Consider the following 24708-nt stretch of genomic DNA (forward strand, 5'->3'; position numbering starts at 1 on the left):
TCATTTTTATATACTTGTATACGCTTCTCAAATTTCTGTGTCGTAAAGACCAATATATTCCAATCATAAGTGAAAAACTGAAAAAGAAGAAAAAATAAAGGATGCCTAATCGAGAGAAAACATGAAATGATAAACTGAAGGTAGTTCTTAATAACACAAATATAGAGATGAAAAAAAAATGGTTACTATAGTATCAAAACGATACAGAAGAGTTGAATGATAATTAATAGTAAAATAAGAAGACAAAACATTTTCAAGCGAAAATGAAGGAAGAAATGAAATAAACGAAATCCCACCAAACAAATTTGACAGATTTCGTGGAACGAATAGTTCAACTTCCGAATAAATCTACAACTGTATAAATTTACGTTATTCAATTAAGGATGTTCCATTTAGAATCAAAACTTTAGAAGTACGACCATGAATTATGGAATATCTAGTTAACAAAAGAAAGAACCGAGTAAACAAGAAAATTTTTCCATTTGGAATTAAAAAATGTTGCACATCCTGATAAATCTTAGAATGATCAAGATTGTTAGAAATTCATCTTCAAACTTCAGGTTAAAATAATTTGTAACATCGTTGATTATCATCTGATTATATCGCTGAAGGTCTATCTGGATAATGAACTCGTATCTTTTCATCAAAATTTAATCTAAAGTTTTCTTTTAATGTATATAATGTTGATACGATTGATTCTTGTGTTCATATATTTATTCTGTTCTAAAATTGCTTTTCAATCTACTATCAGTTTTGTTATTCTGTTCACATACTGTATATTTGTTTTGCCGCACACATGATACTATTTGTAATTCAAAAGTTGTCTATGTATATTTTTTGTACAATACTTTTTTTATTTTAACAATTGAAAAACATCAAGGTAATATCAACAATCCTCTAACGCGGACTCTTCTACTCGTAATGTTCGGTAACTGATGTTCATCCCCATTTTATGATCATAGTTTGGAAATTAATTATTTAATTATAAAACAAATGATATTAGTGAAACATTTTTATTCATATAAAACTATAAACGGGTCAAATAATCATGATTAGTTTTTTTATTACGACGTTTTCAATCTTTCCGTATTGGTTTAGAGAGTTAGTTATACGATATTAACAAAATTTTATACAATACAAGGAATTAAATTACGAGAAATCTCAATTACCAGCTGAGAAAAGATATGGCGTATGTAGATTATTTTTGAAGTTGAATTATTATAACAGAAACTTCTTCTGCCATCTATTAATGGATGTTTGCAATCACTTCTGACCATTTTATCTTGACTCTGGTGCGACGATTCTCAATTCTGCCCAATTATTGATATTGCGGAGCAACGACATCCGCTTTCTGCCCAATTCCCTTCTTCCCTATATCTTTCCTTCTGTCAAGAGCTGAAGCAAATGGTAGCTAACTAAAACATCTGATAAGTAAACTAATACTTACCTATAGAAGAGCCACTGGAGTTTTCAAGTGAATTTTCAGATTCCATACTTACAGAAGAAATTAGAGATTTTGACAGTCAAAACTTGGGTTTTCCACTATAGCTGGAACTAATAAAAACAATTCAACACCTAAGGAAATGATAATGTATCAAGTATGTGTCAAGTTCATCGGAATACCAAAGCTTGGTTAGTATTTATGTATATATTACTCTTTTCAATTTGTTAGATAAATCTATATTCTGCCAGTATTTGTTTTAAAAGTGAGATATTGTAACTATGTCTTTTAATTTTCCTTGGTTTAGATAAAATATATATAAATATTATATATTGCCCCAGTTGTCCCAGTTCTAAGTTTTTATCGTGAATACAGTATACTGCGAAATTAGAACTTGATGAGAATGAATATTATAGAATAAAGTAGATATTCTGTGTTGAAAATTCGAATAAACCGCGAAAATATATTAATTCTGCCACGTACCATCGAGGGCACTGACATCGAAAATCCGCCATGCTGTTTCCACTGAATAACAACTAAGTTTCTGTGGGTATGTTCTGTGATATGGAGGTCCAAGAACAATTCGTTACCAATTTATTTTAGGCAAACACCATTGACACAGAAAGTGCTGTCAGCTCTCGCTACCTGGACGTGAACGATATATATATATAAAAAAAGTGTGCTTCAGGACACTCGACTGAGCTAGAACTTCTTTAGCTTTATATCTGTATATAAAACAAGGGGCATTAACTAAAAAAAGTTCCTTTCTTTGAAGAAAGGAAAACCACAATTTCGAATTATTTACATTCGAAGTCGTTTCAGATGTGATAAGTAGATAGATTTTTTAATATATAGACAATACACTTGTGGTATGAGAAATAAGATACATATGTGTTCGAATAGAAATCAGAAATATTCTAGAGAAAAATGCATGAGTTATTTTAAGTCTTATGGTAGACTCATTCCGGTTATTATTATTATCATTATCCACACAATTTAAGCGTGTGTGAAGAAGTTTTTCTTCACACCTCGGTCGAAAGTACGCATCTATCACGCATATTTCGTAGTAGAAAATGAAATATACGTGCATTGGAGACGCTTCACATGAGAGCTCTGAACTGCGCTCTGAACTCTGAACCGCCCATATTCTCAACTTTTGTCTAAATTATAATTGTTTCAGATAGCGAAAAAATGTTCAAATATAAACCCAATGTCAATACAATGGTAGATGGTGGACAGCAACATGTATAGTAGCAAATCGCAAAACTATTATTCAATTTTTGTTATGTTTGACGGTTGTGGACATATTTTGAACGAATAAAATGAAAATTAACGTCTTATCTATATGTCCGTTATGAATGATGTAACTTTAAATTTTTAATTTGATTACATTTTCAAACGAATTGATTTGTATGATGTAACTTTGAAATGTAATATGTTTTTTTTTTTGCTTTACGTTTATGTTTATTTTATTCTAAACCCTGGTCAAAACCAAAATGTTGAATTGTATGTTGATAATGTACATAAATAATATATTTATAATAAATTTATTCAGAATCTTCTGTATTAAAATTATATTCTGTTGTCAGGGCAGTGGTTTGATTTTTTTTCCTGCATGTTCAGTGGAAATTTCAGATTCTGTTTAATTTTTTAATGAATGTTTGTGTTGTTGGATTCGTTTGTTCAAATTGTTTGTCTGGTGTGAGCAGCAAATAATCCATTGCTGTTGATATTATGAATTGTCTTCTCTCGGTACGTAGACTTATAATTTTTTAAAAAATTTTACTTCTAATTTTTTGTTTGTATAATCTTGATCGTATGAGGTTGAAGGCTTTACATCCTTTGTTTAATCATGAGATGATTGAATATGGATGTATAATTTGTTATTTTTGCTGATTATCATCGTATTAAATATAAATTCTATTGTTTATGATATACTTATAAAAATTTTCAAGGTACTTGATTATTTTCTTCTAGAATATGTTCTAATCTATGAAAATTGTTTTTCCAAAAATCGCAAATGAAAATGGCAAATATTTATAAAATATTCTGATTATCCTGAATTTTTTTGAAACATATTTGTTAAAGTTTTATTATTTTATTATTTACAGTGAGTTAAACGAATGCACTTTTTATGAATGCACATTTGCATTTCCTAGTACTGTACACCAATGATAAAAAATAACACTATAAATTTAATTGATTACTGCTTTATATTTGAGATGTAAGGACTAAGGAAAAATTAATTTTTCTTATTAGAACAAAATTCTAGTTTGATTTTATTCTTATTTTGATATTCATGATGTAGGTGATATATTGATCAATATAAATACGCAAATTGTCAGTGTCAATATCATATTTTGACTTGAAACGTTAATTTTTATCTTTCTTTAAAAAAATTATCAAAAAATCTAACTTTGAGACAGAAGAGACCTAAAATTAAGAATATTTAGGAACGTAAACATATGAAAAGATCCAAGAAATAGGAAATTGAAGAAATAGAAATTTATTACATAGTATATATATATATAGTTGTCTAATACATCTTCGTGTCTGTCACAGTCCATTTTTAATTTTTCTTCTGTTTCTTCTTTGGTTATAACCTTTGTGATGCTAGATATTCTGTTTTTTCAGGTCCTACTTTCTCATATTTCTCCTGTAACTTTCTCACCATATAACCCAGATCCTCCTCATCCTATGCAATGACTGCTTGATCGTCAGCTACATTTAATATTTTCTTAAGAACAAAAAGTTGAATATGTTTATGATTATATTCTCTTTATGTCTCAGTTTGTATTTATATATCTATATATATTGGACCGCCACACATAGAATTTATTCTATTAATCATTTTTGAATATTATAAATTAATCAATAAGGTCTAAACATTTAGCAAATAATGCTTTATTATTATTTATAATATTACTTCATGCTTCGGAATTCCACCAATGGAAATTATTAAACCCATTTCTATCGTAAGTAATGTAATTACGAAATTTAAACGAATGGACGATTTTGGATAAAATCTATTTCACAGATAACAGTTTTTCGTATTTATTGCATTTATAAAACATCAATTGTGTTTCACGCACAATATCCGTTGTTATATATTGTTAACGCCCAATTGATACGTAATTACCAATGTTATTTCTGTAATGATGTTTATTATTATCGCTTTTAAACACGAATTCAATTCTAGTTGTATAAATAATTTGTACGTTATATATAAAGATGGTAACTGTCAATTACACTAAATGTTGCGTAGACAGGAGACTGCCTGCGGCAATTTATTTTTCGGAAAGTTTGCCCAGCCAAACAAAATATAAAGTGCCAGGAAACAGTTCTGATTAGTTTAATCTAGAAAGGTCGAGTGCAATGAATGAATATCAATGACAAATTATATTAGACAAACCTACAAAAATTTTTCGAAATGCTTATTTTGAGATTGAAACTATTGATATGTGCTCTTCTTGACAAAGACAGCACATATCAAATGGTGCTGAAGGATGTTTTGAAAAAGACGTAGACATAGTCATGTCAATAAAACAAATAGAACAAAAATATTCAATACATATTTCCAATTTCAATGAATTTCATTGTTTCCAAAATAAGCTATTCTATGAATTATAAATAATAATAAAGTACACAGTTTTGGATAGAGCTCCATTTCCATAAATTATGGATATTAATGAGCAAATGCAAGACCGAGACCAAGACCAGCTTAGTTTTGGTCTTGTAGCCTCATATGTAGTCTTGTTCTTGACATTAGTCTTGGGTAGTCCGTTTTTGGTGATGGTCTGAAGAATATAACCATCTCATACATGAAATGAAATGAAAACCATTTTCTTTATCGACATAACTAGGTATATATTTAAAAAAATACGCAACGCAACAATTATGATACGTTTTCATTAATCAAAATCCATGTCGTAATATATGTCGTAATAAATTTGAATAATAGATATATAAAAAAAAAATAAAAAGCTATAATGGAACGAAAGAAGTGAACAAATTATCTCATTTCTGATTCCCAGATATATGGTAAACAAATAATATATCAATCAACCTAAAATCCTTCATTTTAAATGGATTTAAAACAAGATCCTCGTTTTAGCATGGTACCTGTTTTATTAGTATTAATAATAATAATAATTTTTCAAAAAACATATTTTTATTGAAATTAGCTATACTTATTCAAAATTCAAATTGCTTTCACGATACACATTCTGTAAGAATCAAGAAACATTATTGAATTAATGAAAAAAAGCAAGACTGCAAGAGTTTTGCAGGCCGGTCTTGGTCTTGCATAAGTCTTGAACAACTCAATTTTGGTCTTGGTCACACTCCGTTTCGCAAGCCATCAATTTTTTAAACTCACTTTGAATCAGTAGCAAATCTTCAACGATTTGTTCAATACGTTACATTTCTCTGCGTTTCCATACTAAATATTCAATTGCTTTCCAAAATTTTAAAATGTGGAAAACTTTGATCAAATTGAAAAGTACATTAAAGCTTCATGCGGGTAAGGAATCCAGCTATCAATCTATCAACCAATCTCATTTCAGAACCTATGCATTGAAGTAACAGGTGTGTAACTAAACGCGACACTCACAACCGATTCTCCTCGCCTCCATTCCAAATATTTTCAGAAGTATTTTTGATCCTGACCGATTTTGAGAAAATATAATATTTAACGCGGCACTGAAGTCTCTTTTTCTACTCGCCTTCAGCCTTGAGACAAAAAGTATGACTTAGTATCTTGATACATAAATGACTGTCAGATTAGGTTAGGTTAGGTTAGGTTAGGTTAGGTTAGGTTAGGTTAGGTTAGGTTAGGTTAGGTTAGATTAGGTTAAGTTAAGTTAGGTTAGATTGACCCAAGCTAACAAAAACTATGGCTCACACTATACATTCTTTGGAAAATAAAACAGATTTATGTTTTTATTACAAATACATTCAACAGATTGGAGTATCCACTATCATGTTTTTCAGAGCGCAATACTTGATAGTGATTCTTATTATTTGTCAACAAATCCTTCCTCTATCCAACTTTATTCTTGAGATAGGAACATAATGAATTGGTTTAAAGATCACAGGAAAATTTCTTATATGCCACAATACCCTACAATCTAGAACAAAATGGTGAAGGGCAAGAATACACGGTACATTAGTAAGGAGAGGTGGACTACACAGGAATGTTGAAGGATTTATGAGTGGATGGGATATTTCGGAGAGAAACTCTCAGCACTGTAGCGTATATTATTAACATTGTACGAAATATTTGAATGTAAGGATTACTTAGAGGTTAGAGGGTAAAACGAATGCTGCCTTCATTCCAAGGATATGTAAGTTATAAAATCAGGGAAATATTCAGTAGAAAACAATTCCATAGTATTATATGTTTTTTCAATAATATAGACAGTGTCGGAAATTTTTTATAATGACACCAATTATCCATATAGATTCACTTGAATAAGAATCCATAACAGATAACAAACACAATGGATTATAGACAAAATTCTAGCTATATTTTCCTAATTGAATAAGGACATTGTTTAAAAAAAATTGATGTCGTTAATTAAAATAACGAACAAAACTGTTTCATTTTTGATAAAACTATTCAAGACTTGTGAAAAATATTTTTATTATCATGATTCGTCCAAATTATCAAGCGGATTTAGTCCCCTACGACTTCTCATTATTTTACAAACTGGAAACTAATGTTTTAATTAGAATCCATTGCTGGTAAGGATAGATATATACATTTTTCTTAGTTCCATTATAAATCATTATTCGATTACAGGTTATATTCGATTTTAACAAATACTTTCATAAGATCAAATATAAGAGACTATTAAATAATTATTCTTCAATACCATATTTGACATCGTAATAATTCATGTTATCGATGTATACTATTTCAATTTTTTTGAAAATTGAGAAAATATTTTGATTCAAGGAAAAAAGCGAAATTTGTGAGTTTGTCAGCAATCTAAGTGAACTAACAACAAGCCAAGACCTCGAAGGCAACTTGCAAATCTTCGATTGAATGACTTTGACAGTAATTACATTCTTGGCCTATATAAAAAATGTAACATCGAAGAGAAGGATTTGATCATCCAAAAATAAAATAATATAATGCTAATAGATGCTAATAGACTACTTGCCATAGCAAGAACAAATTCAATCAGGAAGGTTACCATGGTAGATTCACGATGCTATAAGCACAGCCTCGAATCTTAACAACCAATTTTAAATTTATTTTTAATAAATAAACAAAAACCAATTGATAATACTAATGAAGTATATTAAGGTTACTCTGTTTTCTTAACAGCTTATGGTGGCCATAAATGTCAAACGATGCCGTGGACGAAGGCGTTTTCTACAGTTTAATTTAGAGTGCAAATCTTCTCTTGCTAGACTGCTATTGATTTATGGTACTATAGCTATAAATAGTAGTTCGATAGTGGGATTACTAACGTTAATAATGTTTGAGGATTAGTTTTTCCACCTTACTAACTAGTTTTGAATAATAGACAACTCCAGCAACATAAAGATATTCTAGAAGCGTTTCCTAAAGTTTAAAATGCCCTTAAAAAATTATGTAGAAAGGGAATTTAACCAGTTTCCATTTAAATCAATCTCACACTTATGTTTATCGCCTAAAAAGGTAGGTGGAATGATATTTTGAAAATTGTATTATTGTGGTTACCTCAAATATTATATCACGCATATATCTCGATTACTTGAGATAAAAATTTCTTCAAACTCAAAATAGACAATTTTCTACAAAGAAATTAAACGCATGCTATCTGTGACCTTTGTATATGTTAGTTTATATTAATTATAGTGAATACTTTTTAGTAACTAAAGCGTAGATCAAAGCTGAACGTTCACTACGAGTGTTTGTTTGTTCTAGGGGCTTCGGTTTCATCACTTTCACCGACCCATCAAGCGTTGATAAAGTACTGGCACAAGGCACACATGAACTCGATGGAAAGAAGGTAAGTAATAATCCTTCTCAGTTTATTTTATTTATTGGAAATATTAGGTATGAAATAGATAAATTCTTCATAAAAGGCACCAAGTATTCTAGTAATATATTCTTGATTAACGACGGACACAAATTCAAATCACTTATTTTACTTATCCTTTATTATATATAAGGATTAAAAGAGTTGTAATCATTTTCATCTGAAACTATCAAAACCGTATATTCCGGAGGGCTCAAAATCAAATCTAGCTCCTACACGTACAACAAAATCTAAACGAACTAGTGCCTTTTCACTTTCTACAACCATTATACTCTAGTTAGGAAGTGAATTTCCTAAGAAGAATAGTACGGCATTAGAATTTTGTTCGTAATTCAAAAATGATGAACACTAGAATCATTTGTTAATAATTTCTAAGTTCTGTTGGAAATGAGACAACCGGTTAGAATTTAGCTCCTTATCGGTAGAAAGCGTATAAATTCAAAAAAAATTATTTTGTCATTACATATATAACAGTATTCGAAGATTTCTTGATACAATGATGAACGGAATTATTGTCTTTGTTACTTTTCTGCCGCTCTTTTCTAATCATTTTTTCACTCTTCTTCATTAAAAGTACTTTTATAATGAGTGATTTCTTCATAAAGAGAGGTTAGCAATAATTGGACCATCACTTTAAAGAAATGAAACCAACAATTAAATATTAGCCACACATTGATAAGCATGAAAATTTCTTGTAATCTTCAAAGTAATCAGAAATAAATAAGATTTGTGGAATTGAGAAACACGCTCTTACCAATAATCAAAGTAAAACGTAAAAATAATTCTTAATTCATAAGAATAAAATGGCCGATGAAAAAATTGTATGCGCTCTATGACATTTTTGAACTAACTCTGCGTTTTGTAACCAATAGATCCTAGTCGGATTCCCTGTCCGGGGACTGTTCGAATGATTATTTATTCACTAAGTAGGACTTTCATTTCAATTACTCCTCTCTTTCCCTATTTTATTAATAGACCTTTCTGTGGTAAGATGGACTAACATGACTCTTGGTGGGTACGTTTCTCAATGAACGCTCAACTGTTAAAGCTTCTAGCACGTAATCAAAGGATATGGGTTTGGTTCCTATACCGGGTTGGCCGAATTATTTCTCCGTTACCTAATTTATTTACTAAGTAAGTCTTCCCTTTCCTCGTTTCTCTTTTCCCCCATTTACATAACTAAACTCAAATTGATGATGTCGAAATATAGGACACGATATCACTCATTATAATTTGTTTTCTAGTTTCATACCCAAACAAAAATTTAGTTTAGAATTGCCTAAAAAGCACCCTACGCTTTATCCTTCTCTTCCCTTACCTTGATTCTCTATGTCCCCATTTACATAACTCACTGAAAATGGTCATGTCGAAATGTAGGGACTCATAACCACTCGTTACAATTTGTTACTAGTTTCATTCCAAAACAAAGATTTTAATTAAAAATTTTATAAAAAGCACTCTACGCAATCATAATAGTGATACAGTAATTATCTCATTCTGAAATTAATTTTTAACTATTTAGTTTGATTTTTGCTAATATCGTGTATTTTAGTTTTTCAAACTATAATCTATTTTTCACATTTCATTATAACTAATTTAAAAGCACGTTTCTCAGTATATTAGAATTGTATTTTATTTTTTGCATTTTATTTTGTTATTTTTCTCCTTCTTTAGTAGGTCAATAGATGTGTTGACGGTAGCATTTCAATTTTGTAAGTCTAGGACTGCGTGCTTATGTGATTCACCCACTAGTTCTATTTTTCTAATTCTCCTGCAAAGCATACAATAAGAAATTTATGAATCCTGTCGAATCTAAGCAGGATAATTGTATCCTTACTGTGAATTATTGTATTGTATTTGACAAATGTGGAAAATATAAATTGAATCTGATTGCTCAGAGTAGGATAAGATCAGAGTCCAAAAAACGAAAATGATGATAACAAATACGAACATTCTTTATATTTATTGAAAATTACGACTATCCAACAATTTTATATGAAAAAATTCAAACACAGTTTTTTTCATCTCATATCAAGTCTGAATTTTCCTTTGATGCCATTCCAAAGTCTCTGGTATGTACTGAATCCAAATCTGAAGTTTTACACTTAGTATATAGTATAAAGAAGCTCGGCAATGAGTGTTTAATCATGTACATACAATTTTATCACAAAGAAGAAAACGCATCAGCTTTTTGTACTACAAAGGCAGAACCCGAATAAAAATGTTGGATCGAGTGAGCTTTGAGATGATAAGAACAGTCTCTTTTATGCCATCGTAAACGTTTTATTATTGTTCGAAAAGATATAAAGTATATAATTGTATTTTGGCGAGAAATAAAAACTCTTTGAATTCGATTATAGATTCATGGAAATCTGTTTAATTTGCAAACTGTAACTGTGCACCGAAAGGCGTTCAGTTTAACATGTTTTCAAATTTTTGTTTCGTTTTATGGTATCATAAAATGAGGCTAGTTATTTCAACCTTTGTGTTATTTTCTTCTTGGAGATTGAAGGCTTATATACAGATGATACTTTGTTGTAGATTCGATTTTGTACATAGAATGTTTCAAAAAAATAAAAATTGCAAATTTTCAAGCAGACTTATAAACCTTGGTTCACTTGGTATTTTGTCCTACTCTATTTTTGAGTTAATTTTACTAATTATAGATCATCTTTCATCACAAAGGTCCGGATGAGGCTGTTCATAAATTCTTTAAATCTTGATAAAAATACTTTTTGAGTTATTGTTATTATTATATTATTGTTATAGATGGTTTTTCGGCGTTTGTTTCATTATAGTTTTGAAGCATATGTTTTGTTTTGTTACTGGACAAGGTAACTTCCGTATCTGATGTTAATAAACTTAAGTTTTGAGAGTGAGATACATAAATTTCTGCTTTAGATTTTGATAATTATAAATCTCAAATGGGATCATTTAATTCAGCTCAATAAATTGAGTGTAGCGTTTTCTTAGAAATATGTTTAACTTCAACACTACTTTCATTGTCATTTTATAATATAATTTGACTGAACTGGATGGAATAAATTGGATGTGGATGATCTTTCCAATGTGAAATTGGCATACTACGAGGGTTTTGAGATACGGCAATACTAATGTGATATAAAACTAAATCGTGAGTATTTTCTTGCGATGATTTTCTATGACATTCGGAGTGGATCAAACCAACAGCACCGTGCCAATCAACTCGCTCCTTTTGTGATGAAGCATCATCTTCAGCCACTGACTTTCACTGGTTTTCCGAATTCAATCGTAGTCGTACTTCGCTACAATCGGCTGTTGTGCCAAAAAACATCGATGCTGTGCATAAACTGACATTGCGACATCATCATGTGACATGAGATTGAGGCGTATTTGGGCATTAGTTCTATTTGCATACGTTCAATATTGCATAAACATTTGGCCGTCAAAAAGATTTATACGCTTTGGATGCCGCATAATTTGACAAACAAGCTAGGATCGATTGGTGCAAAGAAATGCTGAAAAAATTCATTCTTGGTGTTTCGAAAGACGTCTATAAGATCATATCAGGTAAAGAATCATAGATCTATGCAAATGGGCTCGAAATCGACTGTATGGATCTTTTAAAACTACCCAAATCCTGCATAAGTTGTTCGCGCACGAAGCACTTCAAAGCAAATGGTCGCATGTTTTGGGAATAACTTTGCATGTCGCTACCGTTCTATTAGAGCAAAGTAGATTGGTCAATTCAAAATGGTTCGAAAAAATCAAGGAAACCAAAAAGGCGAATCATTCTCCACCACGACAAGCAAACTCTCATAGAACAGTTCAAACAAAAACGTTTTTGAACAGTCAAAACATCGATTTGCTGTACATTGTTTGGCACCCCATGATTTATTTTTATTATCTCAGATCAAAAATTAATTGCGACGTTTTTCTACTCCTGAAGAAGCGGTTGATGTTTTAAATTCATATGTACTTAAATCGAAATGGAAAAAATGATTCGAAAATTTGTTCAATCGCATGGAAAAGTGTATTGATCTTGAGAACATTTTGATAAATAATAAAGCCATATTCAATTTTGATTATTTGTTCTTATTCATCAATTTCAAGCAATTCTCGTAACAGAAAGAACAGTGGGATATATATAATACTTGCCTCATCATTTGTATTGTATCTGACCATTTTATTTCAACAATCTAAAACTTCCACAATACATGACAACTGATTAATTTGAAAAAATATTCGACCTAATATTCTACTATACTATAGTCTACCATACCCTAAGATACAAATAGAGATAAGAAAAAAATCTAACAAGGTACCAAAAGGGGTCAATTCAAGTATGGTAACTTGGTTATACAAAATGTTCTTGTGGGTGAGGATTGAAGAAAATAACTACGTTGTCTAATCGCCCAATATTTAAATTTATAAAACTAATTTCCATCCCCCCGATACCGTGATATCCTGAGACCAAAATTATCAATGAAAAAACTTCATCATGTTAGTACGTAATTAATAATTTCACCTGAAAATATCGTACTATAGAGAATAGAGTGATTTATATAGTTCTGTTAAATATTGTTTTGAAAATTCCTCTCTGGGTGCAAGAAACATAAAATACACTATAAACCAAATTGAATTGGAATGACAGCTGCAAACATATCAAATATTATAAATGTGATTTAGAATTACCATAAATATGCAATATAATTATGATTTTTTTTCATTTAGTCGTTCCACACAAATGAGAATATCCTCCAGTCAAAGTATTTTAATAACGTTTATTTGAAAATTTATTCATTTATTCATCAAATCTCACAACATTTTTAACAAAGTAATGAATTCTCGCTTTGAAAGCTAACGCTTTTATGCGGTTCTCCTTTCCCCGATTTAGTTTAATTTGGAAATGGATACAAACAAATTTCAGTCCGACCATTAATTTAGTTCAAATGGTGCTTGTTGGTATTTTTATATACTAAAACTTTCTCCATCTGCATCATTCAATCATTCAAGTGGATTTGGCATTTTTAATGGATTTTACTTGTAGGGTTGTTCCAAATGCCTTTTAAAAAAATACAATTTAGTTGTAATTTATATTCGCAAAGAAACCCTTATATGTTAAGTGGTTTACTAATGTTACAAGATATATTTGGAATTTTAAGACTTTGCTGAATTGCATGTTTGCTAGAACTGTTTTCAGTTTAGTTGGAATAGTAGTTTCTATCTATTCTAACTTATATTTGCGAATATAAGGGTAATTCGAGGAGAAATTAGTGTAGAGTGAGGAGGAATGTGGATATAACTTATGCCTCCACGATATCCTAAAAGCGGACGATTATATCTTATAAATAATGTCATTTTCCAATGTTCACTTCGGTTTATTATTACCACAATTCAATCAACTCATATCGTTCGTCTTTTTTCACATACATAAAATTATTAAACTAAAAAGTAGAAAATAATATAATATAAAAAAGTTTTGTGAAAACCACACTTTATAAAGTCTCATAAGTGCGCTAAAAAGTTAAGAAAAAGAACAGGATAGAGGTCGATACGTATGAAATTGGTAATGATGGAGATGAAGAAAATTTTAATACAACAATACCAAAAATGTGGACGCTTTATTTAAAGAATATTCAAGCCCTATCCTGTCCATTTTTTTTACTTTCTATTGCACTTCTGAACCTTTTTAGAGTGTGGTTTTTAAAAAAGTTTTTTTACGACATACTACTTAATAATCATACAAGAATGAAGCTTTATTATTCGAAGTATAACCCATCTTATTCTATGGTTTCAACAACCTCTTCGAGATCTTGGTAAAACCAATCTTTGGGCTTGGATACAAAAAATGTCGTACTTTTTTTCAAACATGTCCTTTGGATTCAAATTTGTTCCCAGGCACAAATTTCATCACGAATCTAACGGTGCAAGTCCCGAACTAAAAGCTGCATGAGGTGGGAGTTCAATACCATCAAATTCTTCGATCTTATTTCGTGTAACTCTTGCAGATTGTGGTTTAACGTTGTAAGAGAATCCGCTTCCGATTAACTGAACCTGGAAATTTTTCCAATCAAATCTCATACGTTCTGCTCAAATCGAACCCTCTTTGCGACAGGTTTTTGTAATTATCTTTTTTTTAACCATTGATTTTCTATGTTTAAGTGGTTTAGATAATTTTCTATCGCAAGTAAAAATATGTCTGACGATCGTCTTCGGCAGGGCAAGAGGCTGTTTGTACATCTCTACTCGACGTTCGTTTGAAACTCTATTAATTCATGTGGTATTACTATTCGAAACTCTTATATATCTTTCCTTAGGATTTCAAATGACTACTTTCCTTGTAATCTCAATATTCCACGACCTGAGCGCGAACGATCTTTAAGCTTCAAATCACCACATTTTAAACGATTGAACTAAAGCTTTGCCGTTCGCTATGTCTTCTCCTTCAATTTCACATATCTTCCTTGGTGCCACGACTTTAAACTCCATATTATAATTATAAAAATGTACTCCGTCATCAATAAACGAAACGAGAGTTATTGAAATGAAGTAAACAATTCTGCTCTTCATTGTTAAATTCTCTCATATCCTCAAAAATATGGAATTCAGATAAACATCGATTTCTTGGTATAGTTCTATATGAAAAAATTTTACTGATCATCAGTTTTCTGGCATCTTCATTACGTTTGAAATCGTCATTATTTTCTAACAAACTCAAGTTTCTGTTTCTGATAACTGTCACTGGCATAGCACATAACGATTGCAGGGAATGAACCGTTATAATTACCATCGTTCGAATATTCATATATTCAGGGACGTCACAGAAAAGTTCAGAGGGCTTTATATAAAATGCCATTACTTATCTAAATGTCTTTTTTTATGTGAACAATAAGCAGTAAGTGGGAAATCCCTATTATATTTGTGTAGTTCGAGTGGTGTCTGCCGTGTGGAGGTGCCTGTGAGTATTGATCTTAAACTTGTGTAGGTTGTAGTGACGTACCTTGGCAGCTGATTCCACAGGCTTAAACTTCTCCAAAGAAATGTATTTCGATAAATTGACGTCATTGGCGACTACAGGTGAACTTGATATTCGTGAGCCACGTCTGCCTGTCGAATTGGTCTTGCAAATACTAATCTAGGTAGTATAACGTTGGACAGCTCGAAAGAGCATCTGCCGTGCTAGTTTTAGCAAAATAGAGTAAGGTCTAAAACCTTTCTTCTATGCTCTAATTTGTCCAAGTTTATAGTCAACTTTGGATCACCTCTCTTTTGTATTAACTGAGGCTTCCATAGGGTATAATTAGGAGCTAGCGCCAGGTAGATGATTAGAAGCTGCTATAAGTGGAGAAATATAGATCGAGATTATTTATATGAAAATTTCAATTTATAATTTCTTAGCTCACGCAATTGTACATCCATCCGATTTACCCCAAGACAATGTACTTGCTCATGATCTTGATATCAACTACTAATATACAAACATTAAGTAATCATGACAATTGCAAATGACACTGTACGATATCGATGGCATCCAACAACCTGCTAAGTCACCTTAACGAACTGTAGGATTGGGCAAAATAAGGTCACACCAATAATATCTATATAAAAAAATCGATTGGCTAGAAAATTTCCCATATACAGATTACAGATAGCTCCTGCAATGGTAATATTCAATTTCCAACTTAAAAGATTTGGAAATTGGATATGAAAGAAACTGAAATGCTGCATTTGTGTCCTCAACTTGCTGGATGTTAGTTCGTTATAATGAATTTCAGAGTTGTTGACCAAAAGTTCTTGATGAAGCACATGATAAATTTTGATTTCGGTGTCAACCATATGGGTTCTAAATGTCAAGTTTTTTAATAATATTTATTCCATGCATGATTATTTTGCATTGTTTTGGAGATAAGAAACGTTTAAAGAAGTTCATCTTCTTATACAAATGTCTTTAATAGTCTTTAATAATTTTTACTCAAGTTTCAGATCAAAGTAGATATTTCCAGTTTGAAATATTGACACTATAATTTAGTGATTCTTAGTGACTGACATTAATATCTTATATCTATTATCGATTCAAAGCTTTATCTACTGTTACCTTCTGCAACTCATATAATATTACTTAGCAATAACAATTTATTGTTTATTGATGTCACCTTAAGACTAGAAATAATGAATTTTCCACCTGAACTCACCTTTTGTAACTTGTTTTCGCCACTGCGCGCTAGTTGTTTCGATTGTATTGTTTTAATGTGTATTCCAATATTTGGTTGACGTTAACAAGGGTCTTTGTAATTTTCAAGAAAATTCAAATTGTTGTCACAATCGGATATTGTCTTCAAAAACAGATGTGATGATGCTTTGTGGAGTCCTCACGGTCCTTAAAAGTTTTCCATTGTATGTGGTTGACAATTGAAAAGAGATTGTGTGAGAAGTGAAATTGATATTTGTAAATGATTTTAGACTTATTCCTATAAATATAACCAATCTTCGTTTCATGTATTTAGACAAATGAATAATTTTTGGTAAGTACGAAATATTATATTTTTACACTGTTAAATGACAATACCTCATGAAATATAAATATAGAGGAGTTAGTTAAATCTTTTTATTACCACTTGATGATTATAGTGATACCAGCTTCGATTATTCAATCTTAAAGAGATTCAATCTGCAAAAAAATTCAACTCATTCCTAGAATTCATATAAACTTTAAGTTTTCCGATCAACCACTATTAACTGTGACTCTAATTACTATGAACATATTTGTCTTTTTGAAGATATTTCGTCCTTGTGGTTAGTTTGAATAGCTTATTTGAATAACTAACTCACCCTGGATAGCCAAGAGAAATTCTCCAGCTTTGTAGATGACACTGTTGAGTACGTTGAAAATAAAAGCCGAATTATATTTCTAAAACACTCTGAATTGAGTATCAATTGAATTTTTTTGAACTAGCCAAAAACAAAATCTATTGCTGGGACTAATTTTTGATCATGATATCGTTTTCCTGAGATTCCACATAGCAATATACATAAATACCGATGTAGAACATTACCACTAGCCGATGGTTTTGTTGTGCTGGGTCCACTCCATTTAGATGGCTGTTTTACCATGCATTTAAGTGTACAGTGGGAATTATATGGTTATATATATTTACAAATATTCCTTTTATTTTGCCTAACGCATTCTACTGCGCTTGGAAGCATCAAAACATTTGGAAAGAAGTTTGTCATACAAAACAAACAAAATTGTGTAAATACGTTTTATGTCTACTATTTATCGAAGGACTTTTGAATGTTTTTTCCGTTGTTCATCATGGGTGCTCCAACGGCTGCATTTAAACCCCCATTTATCATTCGTTCGTTTTCCTGAAGAAAAGTTATCAAAGTTTATCATTTCTGAACTCTAACAAAAAACTATTGAAGGCAACTAATTTGAAATATAAAAATGTGGTGTAATCTTCATAGATCAAAACAGATCATCAATGTTTTTTTCTGCGATTAAAGAACTATTTTTCAACTATGAATTTTCAAAAATTCTCCTTATTCTTTCCGAAATAACATTTTTCTCATTGATTAATTTTAATAGTTTTATTTAGATTAGTTATGTTTACCTGTCATTACCATTTGACGAACTCTCAACTCGCATTCAATGAATGGCTGGCTTTATATTCCATATAAACCTAACATGTACTTGTTTTTTCTCTGCGAATTTAAAAGGGCACATAAATCTGTTTCGTATATAATCGGTTTGCGAGACACATTTGATTTGTTGCTTTATAAAATGGAGTTTTCCCATACATGAGGCATTTCAACTGCTTAATCATTTCAATTCGTGTGGAAAAAGCTTTTATATGATATAAAAAAATATACAATTACATTATTGGTGTATTTTTACAATTTTTTTTATAATCACACTCTATTTAAAATTATTTATACTATGCGAATCGGTGAATTTAATGGAAACGAAATAATAAGAGTATCATTTGACGAAAAACTAAATAATCCTTATACAACCAATTGTTTATCATGTCAGGTAATTCAATAGGATTTCCAATAACTATTTTTTTAGTTAAATTTATTTTATTTATTTATTCTTGTGCGATCGTATTATGGGCATCTAATACATATGGCAACTATTTGTGGTAAGCTAGGCTAAGAAATAGGTCAAGATCTAATTTGATTTTTTATAAGTGCACGGTCGATTTTGTAGAAACGAAACCAATGGTTTGCATTAGATAACAAATATTGATAAAAAACACAAAAGTCAGTAAAACAAATCAGTTCTTCTAAGTAGGTTGATTTATTCAGTTCCTACTTAAGAGACCTTTTGTTTATAATTATTACGTAATTAGTTAATCTAACAACGTCTTAAAGTAAACACATTAATATTAAATATCTTTCATCTGTAAATTCATTTTATTTAAACATAAATCATTTTTGATATCAATATGGTCACAATAAGATTTTGTTAGATTAGCTGATTACGTAATTACTTAAGACAGAAGTAGGGATTGTATAAATCTACCGACTCCTTAAATATTAACAACGAATTTTCTTGAAGCACACTCTCTGTATTTTGTGCTTTTTTATTTTTGTAGGTAGTCTTCCTCTTTTTCTTCTTGAGCTTTAGCTAGTTTTTCTCAAAGCCTGTCTCTGTGGGCTTTTCTCGGAGTCTGGGCGGTTAATGCTTCATAGTCTATTATATTCACAAATTGAGGATTCCTGTGCTTCACTACTTTCAAAGTCGACATTAATTAGATGTAACCTGCCCAGAATTGATAACTCTCGAAAGTTCCACGTAAGATGGACCGGATGTGGATACTGTAGAACCGATATCCTTCAACGCATTTTTGAGACTTAGGCCATGACTTTTGAAATTTGAAATATACCGTGTTTATACAATACTTGCTTAGTTAGTAGAAATACAGGCTTCTAGTTTAATCCACAAGGAAGTTATAGGGTGCCGAAAATGGCCCGACTGTTTCTAAAAAAGGGTTGTACGGCCGTGCCACACATTTTCTCGACTTGGCGGTGACACTGCAGTACACCCAGATAATATACAAGATGCCAATTTGAAAACGTAGCAACCTCTATATTTCGGCTCTATCATGTCTAACGACTATCGTTATAAAGATAACTGGACTATTTTTTTAGTTATATGAAGATCTATCCTCAAATTTTTTCAATTGAGAAAGAATATATTGTGTTATGATGGAAAAGATTTCCAGAAAATTTCCTGGATATAGTTATTCTGGCAGCAAATTATATTATACTGACGAAACTTGGGTGGATGATGGATGAAAATATATAAGAATACATTTTTTGACAGAATTTCGGTTTATATACCATCAGACACCAAAATTTTTAGTTCTAGAACACTATATTTTTTATATATTTAGATGTGCATCACTTCAATTTGTTTAAATAATAACTATCTTACAAATTTTGGAACTTTCAGATCAATGCAAAAATTTCAAAAACTTTCTCCCTTATAATAAATAAATAAAAAATAAATAAACACATTTTAGAATTGTTTACATCGTTCTATAACTTTCTCAAACATTCTAAATCGATCATATTAAATTGCACTCATTTTGGAACTTTCCAGATCATAATCGATCATAATAGTTGAACACATTTTTTTAACTTTCTAGACCATTCCATATGTTTTCATATTTTCGCCACCCACTTCCTATCACCGCGACGAAATTCACTTACTATGACCTGAAGACCAAGGGGTATTCACCACCCTAACGAGAAGTTGGTTGGGGTTGGTAGTGATAAAGAAAACCCTATCTTTACGTACTAGTAAAGAGTTCTATACATATATATTATAGATTACGTTTTCACTCGATAAAATCGAAGTGGGTAAGTGGATTTCATTATTTAGTAGAATTTATATACTTAATCACCGAAGAACTAACTTTTATTTGGAAATTGTATAATTACCTTTTTAAAAAATTCTATCAATTTAATTTTTTTCCAATTACAAAACTTTGTAGTAGTAAAACATTTTTCAATAGACTTTTCTAGATAATAGCTTTTGTAAGAATTGGTATTGGTTTATCAGGAATTTAGAGAAAGAAATTTTCACAACTTTACTTAACCTCGTATAGAACATTATCGAATTCTTATGAATATATATTTCCAATAAATAAATTCTTCATAGAAATTTTTAATACGTCCAAACCTATTTATCAATCAACATCAATTCGCGTTCATATGAATATTGTTAAGTCGTTATTCGCGATTACCAACAACTTGGTAACATCGTAAATCATCAGTTGTTGATCTGCTTATACATTGCTAACAAATGACTGTTTAAATTTATGTGAATATACGTCCAAAATTCGATGAAAAAGGAATTATGTGGTAGCTCCGTATAATTCTTGATGAAATAGTAAAACAGTGCGAAGTTACTAGTATGCTTTAGTTTCTAAATAGAGTAAAATTTCTAGGAATTTTTTTGGAGTATGCTATTTGACGAAATTGAAAAAAAAGTTAGATATTATCTGAATAAATTCATTTCCATGTTTCGAAGAACGGCTCACTGCAGGGATTTCTTTAAAATATTAAAGAGTCTGACTCTTCCTTCCTTATTCATCTTTGAATCCGTTTGCCTAATTCGTAAGCGCGGTTCTCCAATTTCAGAAAGATCGTTACACGGTTATCCACTTAGAAACGCGGAGCACGACCTTCACCTACTTACTCCACGTTCAGAATTAGTTAAGGGCCCAATATTTTACAGTGCAAAAAACTGCACAATCATTTGCCAATTGAAATCAAATCGACATCACCTTTTTCTGCATTTTGCAATAAATTGAATTGGTATCTTTATTTAGTTATTTTTATGTTTTTTTTAGTTTTTACAAGTTTTTGTCTACAAATTTTTTAACAATAAAGCATTTCCCTCTCTCTCTTTCTCTCTCTCTCTAACATCAATATGAAAGACAAAATATTCCCCGATTTTTGTACGAATCCTATCTGAGAGTTGACCCACCTACTTGACGTACTTTCGTACTTTCTCTTCTCAAATTAATCTTAATTGTAATACAGTAATTCTGTAATGTTACAAATTTTCTGTTATATCATCTAGCAAGTGAAAGCGACTGCGTACAAGTGACAATTCTAAGTGTCCTGGTACAAATTGTGAGTATACGGTACCGCGGTAATCTAAAGAAATCTCACCATCATATTCATACATATTTCTCTCTCATAAATCCATGTAACAACACAATTTGCAATTCATTTTTGAAATGTAGTATAATAATTGTCTGAGTCTACCATTTCTATGATGATTTTAACGCTAGTTTATACAGGAAATTTACTTCTTTCGGCACTAATCGAGCAGCAATCAGTTAAGTTTCCAAATGTTTGCGACGGTACGAATTCGTAAGACACTAATATATAATCGTCTCGCCCTAACTTAAACGACGATTCTCAGTCACGTTTCCTTCACATTAGCGCGATGTTGAGATCAGTTGATAAGTGGGCTAATGCGAAGCAAATTTGGATAATCACTTAAACAGTAAAATAATCACTGTCACATGTATTGTATTCGCACAAATATCGGATTTTATTAGAGCTCGTCATTTACAATTAAGAGAAATTGATTTTAAATAGTCACTATTGACGTATTAAAGAACCAGTAAATGAGAGATTTATAAATGGTTTCATTAAAACACACCAAAATAGGTTTTTTATAAAAATTTGGTGCTCTAGCACTATAATTGAAAGTACCAATATAAAATCTGAACAAGATTCTACTTTAGGTAGCGGTATTGGACGATCGTTGACTGAATGTGCGCGAGCTAGGAGACATAGTAGCCATTACAAAAAGTGCGGTACATATCATATGAACTGAAAATTTGGATATTAGAAAGCTGTGTGCATGATTGGTACCGAATTTTCTCACATTGGAACAAAAACAGCGTCGTGAATATGTTTCCATCGAGCGTTTGGCAATGTTTCACAGAAAAAAAGCCGAATATTTGGGCCGTTTCATATCCACGGGTCCAACACTTCACAGTAGAAACAAAAGAGCAATCAAAACAATGGGCTGAAAAGAGAGAACTGCCTCCAAAGAAGGCAAAGACCGTTTCATCGGCAGGCAAAGTCATGGCGTCGGTTTTTTGGGATGCGCGTAGGATAATTTCCATTGACTGTCTTGAAAAAGGAAAAACTATTATCAACTATTAAGCGAACTTATTGCAACGTTTGAGCAAAGAAATCAAGCACAAACGGCCGTATTTGGGTTAGAAGAAAGTGTTGTTTTATCAAGACCATACAGCAGCTCACGCATCCGTTATTGCAATGGCCAAAATAAATGAATTAAAGTTTGAATTGCTACCTCATGCACCTTATTCGCCAGATTTAGTAGCTTCGGATTATTTTCTGTTCCGAGACTTGGAAAAATGGCTTGATGGTCAAAGATTTTCCAATAATGAAGAGATAATATCGGCAGTTAATGGCTATTTTGAGGATCTTGACGATTCTTATTAAAAAATGGCTATCGAAAAGGAGATTACGTTAAAAAATAAATAAATTTTCCCAAAATTTTTGTGTTTTCTTTGTTTCAATGATTCATTCTTTGTAATTATTTGACCTCAACCATGAAAAAACATAATTTTGAGACTCAGTCCCAGAAAATTTATCATATTCATATTAACACATTATTGCGAGGGTGTTTGATTAATTTTTCCATTTCATTTCAAACCGGCTTTTGCAAGTGATATTGCCAATTTGACTACCACAGCAAAAGTATCCATTTAATCCTTAATTGTGGCCGTATGGCACTTAATTGCCGAAATTAGATCGAAAATAAATGAGTATCATTAGAGCAACTACGCGGGAGTTATGGAGTTCCTACAAGAATGGATTTCTCGGTGGATTAGGCGAAACCAAAATTTATGGCGGATCGAGTAGGGTAAACTCCTAAAGTGACGGGAATTTCAGAAGAGATAATACGCTAAATTTGCAGGAATATACCGTTTCAGTAGAATTTTAAATCGGGTTATTGATTTGTCCTATCCTAATAATTTTCTATTTAAAGCAACATTACCTGTCTTATACCATCTAAAAATGAAAAATCACACTAAACAAGATGTTTATGAGGATTATTGATATTTATGTGTCCCAGTCGCACATGGTACATTTTCCGAACTAAAATAATGTTCAATAAAAAGGTTGATTATATGGAATCAATACTTCATTATTTCTATCAAGCGTCAATTTGAATATTGATTTTTGAAATCCAAAATTTTATTTTTTTTTTTAAGAAATGACACAATTTAAAGCCGTTGCAAATTTTAACAAATCATTTCCTAGACCATAGGTAACGAAAGCTCGGAATATATTAGTGTTAGTGCACTTGCATTCTTCTATAGACTTTTAATTCCGGTTACACGTTGTTTCTCCCAACCCCTCTATTTCTTAGAATCCTTCAAATATCGTTCCTTTCAATTTTATCGAAAACCTTTTTAAGATCAATGAAAAGGTGCGTCTTTTTTAATTCTCTAATAATTTTATTTATTTGTCTTATTATAAAGTTCGTGTCTATTATTTGATTTAAATCCATATTAAGTGTTTCTTAGTGACTAGTAATGTAATGTCTCTATAATTTTTCTATTTTTTGTATCTTTTGTTGTATATTGGAACATTTATGGCAATTTATCAATCTTCTGGTACCACCCCCTTCTTAGTATTCTATTCATATCAGCTCTTAGGCAGTCTATCATCATATTTACTGTTATATAGTAATTTCCTGGTGCTTTTCTTGCCTAAACTTTTATTACGGTTTTTGTTATTTTTCTTTATTATATATGTTTTACTTTCTTGCCTCTCTAGGTTAACCAGTAGTGCTTCCATTTGTTCTTTATCATTTTGTTGTTACTTCTTCTCCTTTCAACAATTGTTTAAAATGTTGTCTTCGTCTTTCCAATACTCCTTTCGATATAATTTGAATATTGTCGATTTTTACTCTCTGTGAGGTTGCTACTTTATTTTTCATTACATCTCACATTACTCCAAAAAACTATCTTCTAATTTTCTTTATAAGCATTCTTCATTATTTTTTTCCCAACCTCAATTCATGATTTTTGTTTTTCGTCTCTGATAATTTCCTTGACTTGCGATCTGCTTCTGGTACTCTTCATTTTACAGATAGTTAAATCTCGTATTCTTACGTTTCTTATGCTCAACTGCTCCTTTCACCCTTTCGTTCCACCATATGTTCTTCCAAATCTACTGTGC

General features: G+C 30.9%; 1 protein-coding gene across 3 annotated transcripts in view; it reads left to right on the forward strand.

Annotated features, from left to right (window-relative positions):
• Positions 1-24708, forward strand: part of LOC130444516 (RNA-binding protein Musashi homolog Rbp6) — a 1022388-nt gene that overhangs the window by 480614 nt on the left and 517066 nt on the right. For all 3 annotated transcript variants that reach the window (XM_056779678.1, XM_056779688.1, XM_056779699.1), the window contains one exon: positions 8361-8445. In XM_056779678.1, coding sequence (XP_056635656.1) covers positions 8361-8445 — 85 coding nt within the window. The remainder of the gene's footprint in view (positions 1-8360; positions 8446-24708) is intronic.

Source organism: Diorhabda sublineata, chromosome 1, assembly GCF_026230105.1.
Source record: "Diorhabda sublineata isolate icDioSubl1.1 chromosome 1, icDioSubl1.1, whole genome shotgun sequence".
Classification (NCBI taxonomy): domain Eukaryota; kingdom Metazoa; phylum Arthropoda; class Insecta; order Coleoptera; family Chrysomelidae; genus Diorhabda; species Diorhabda sublineata.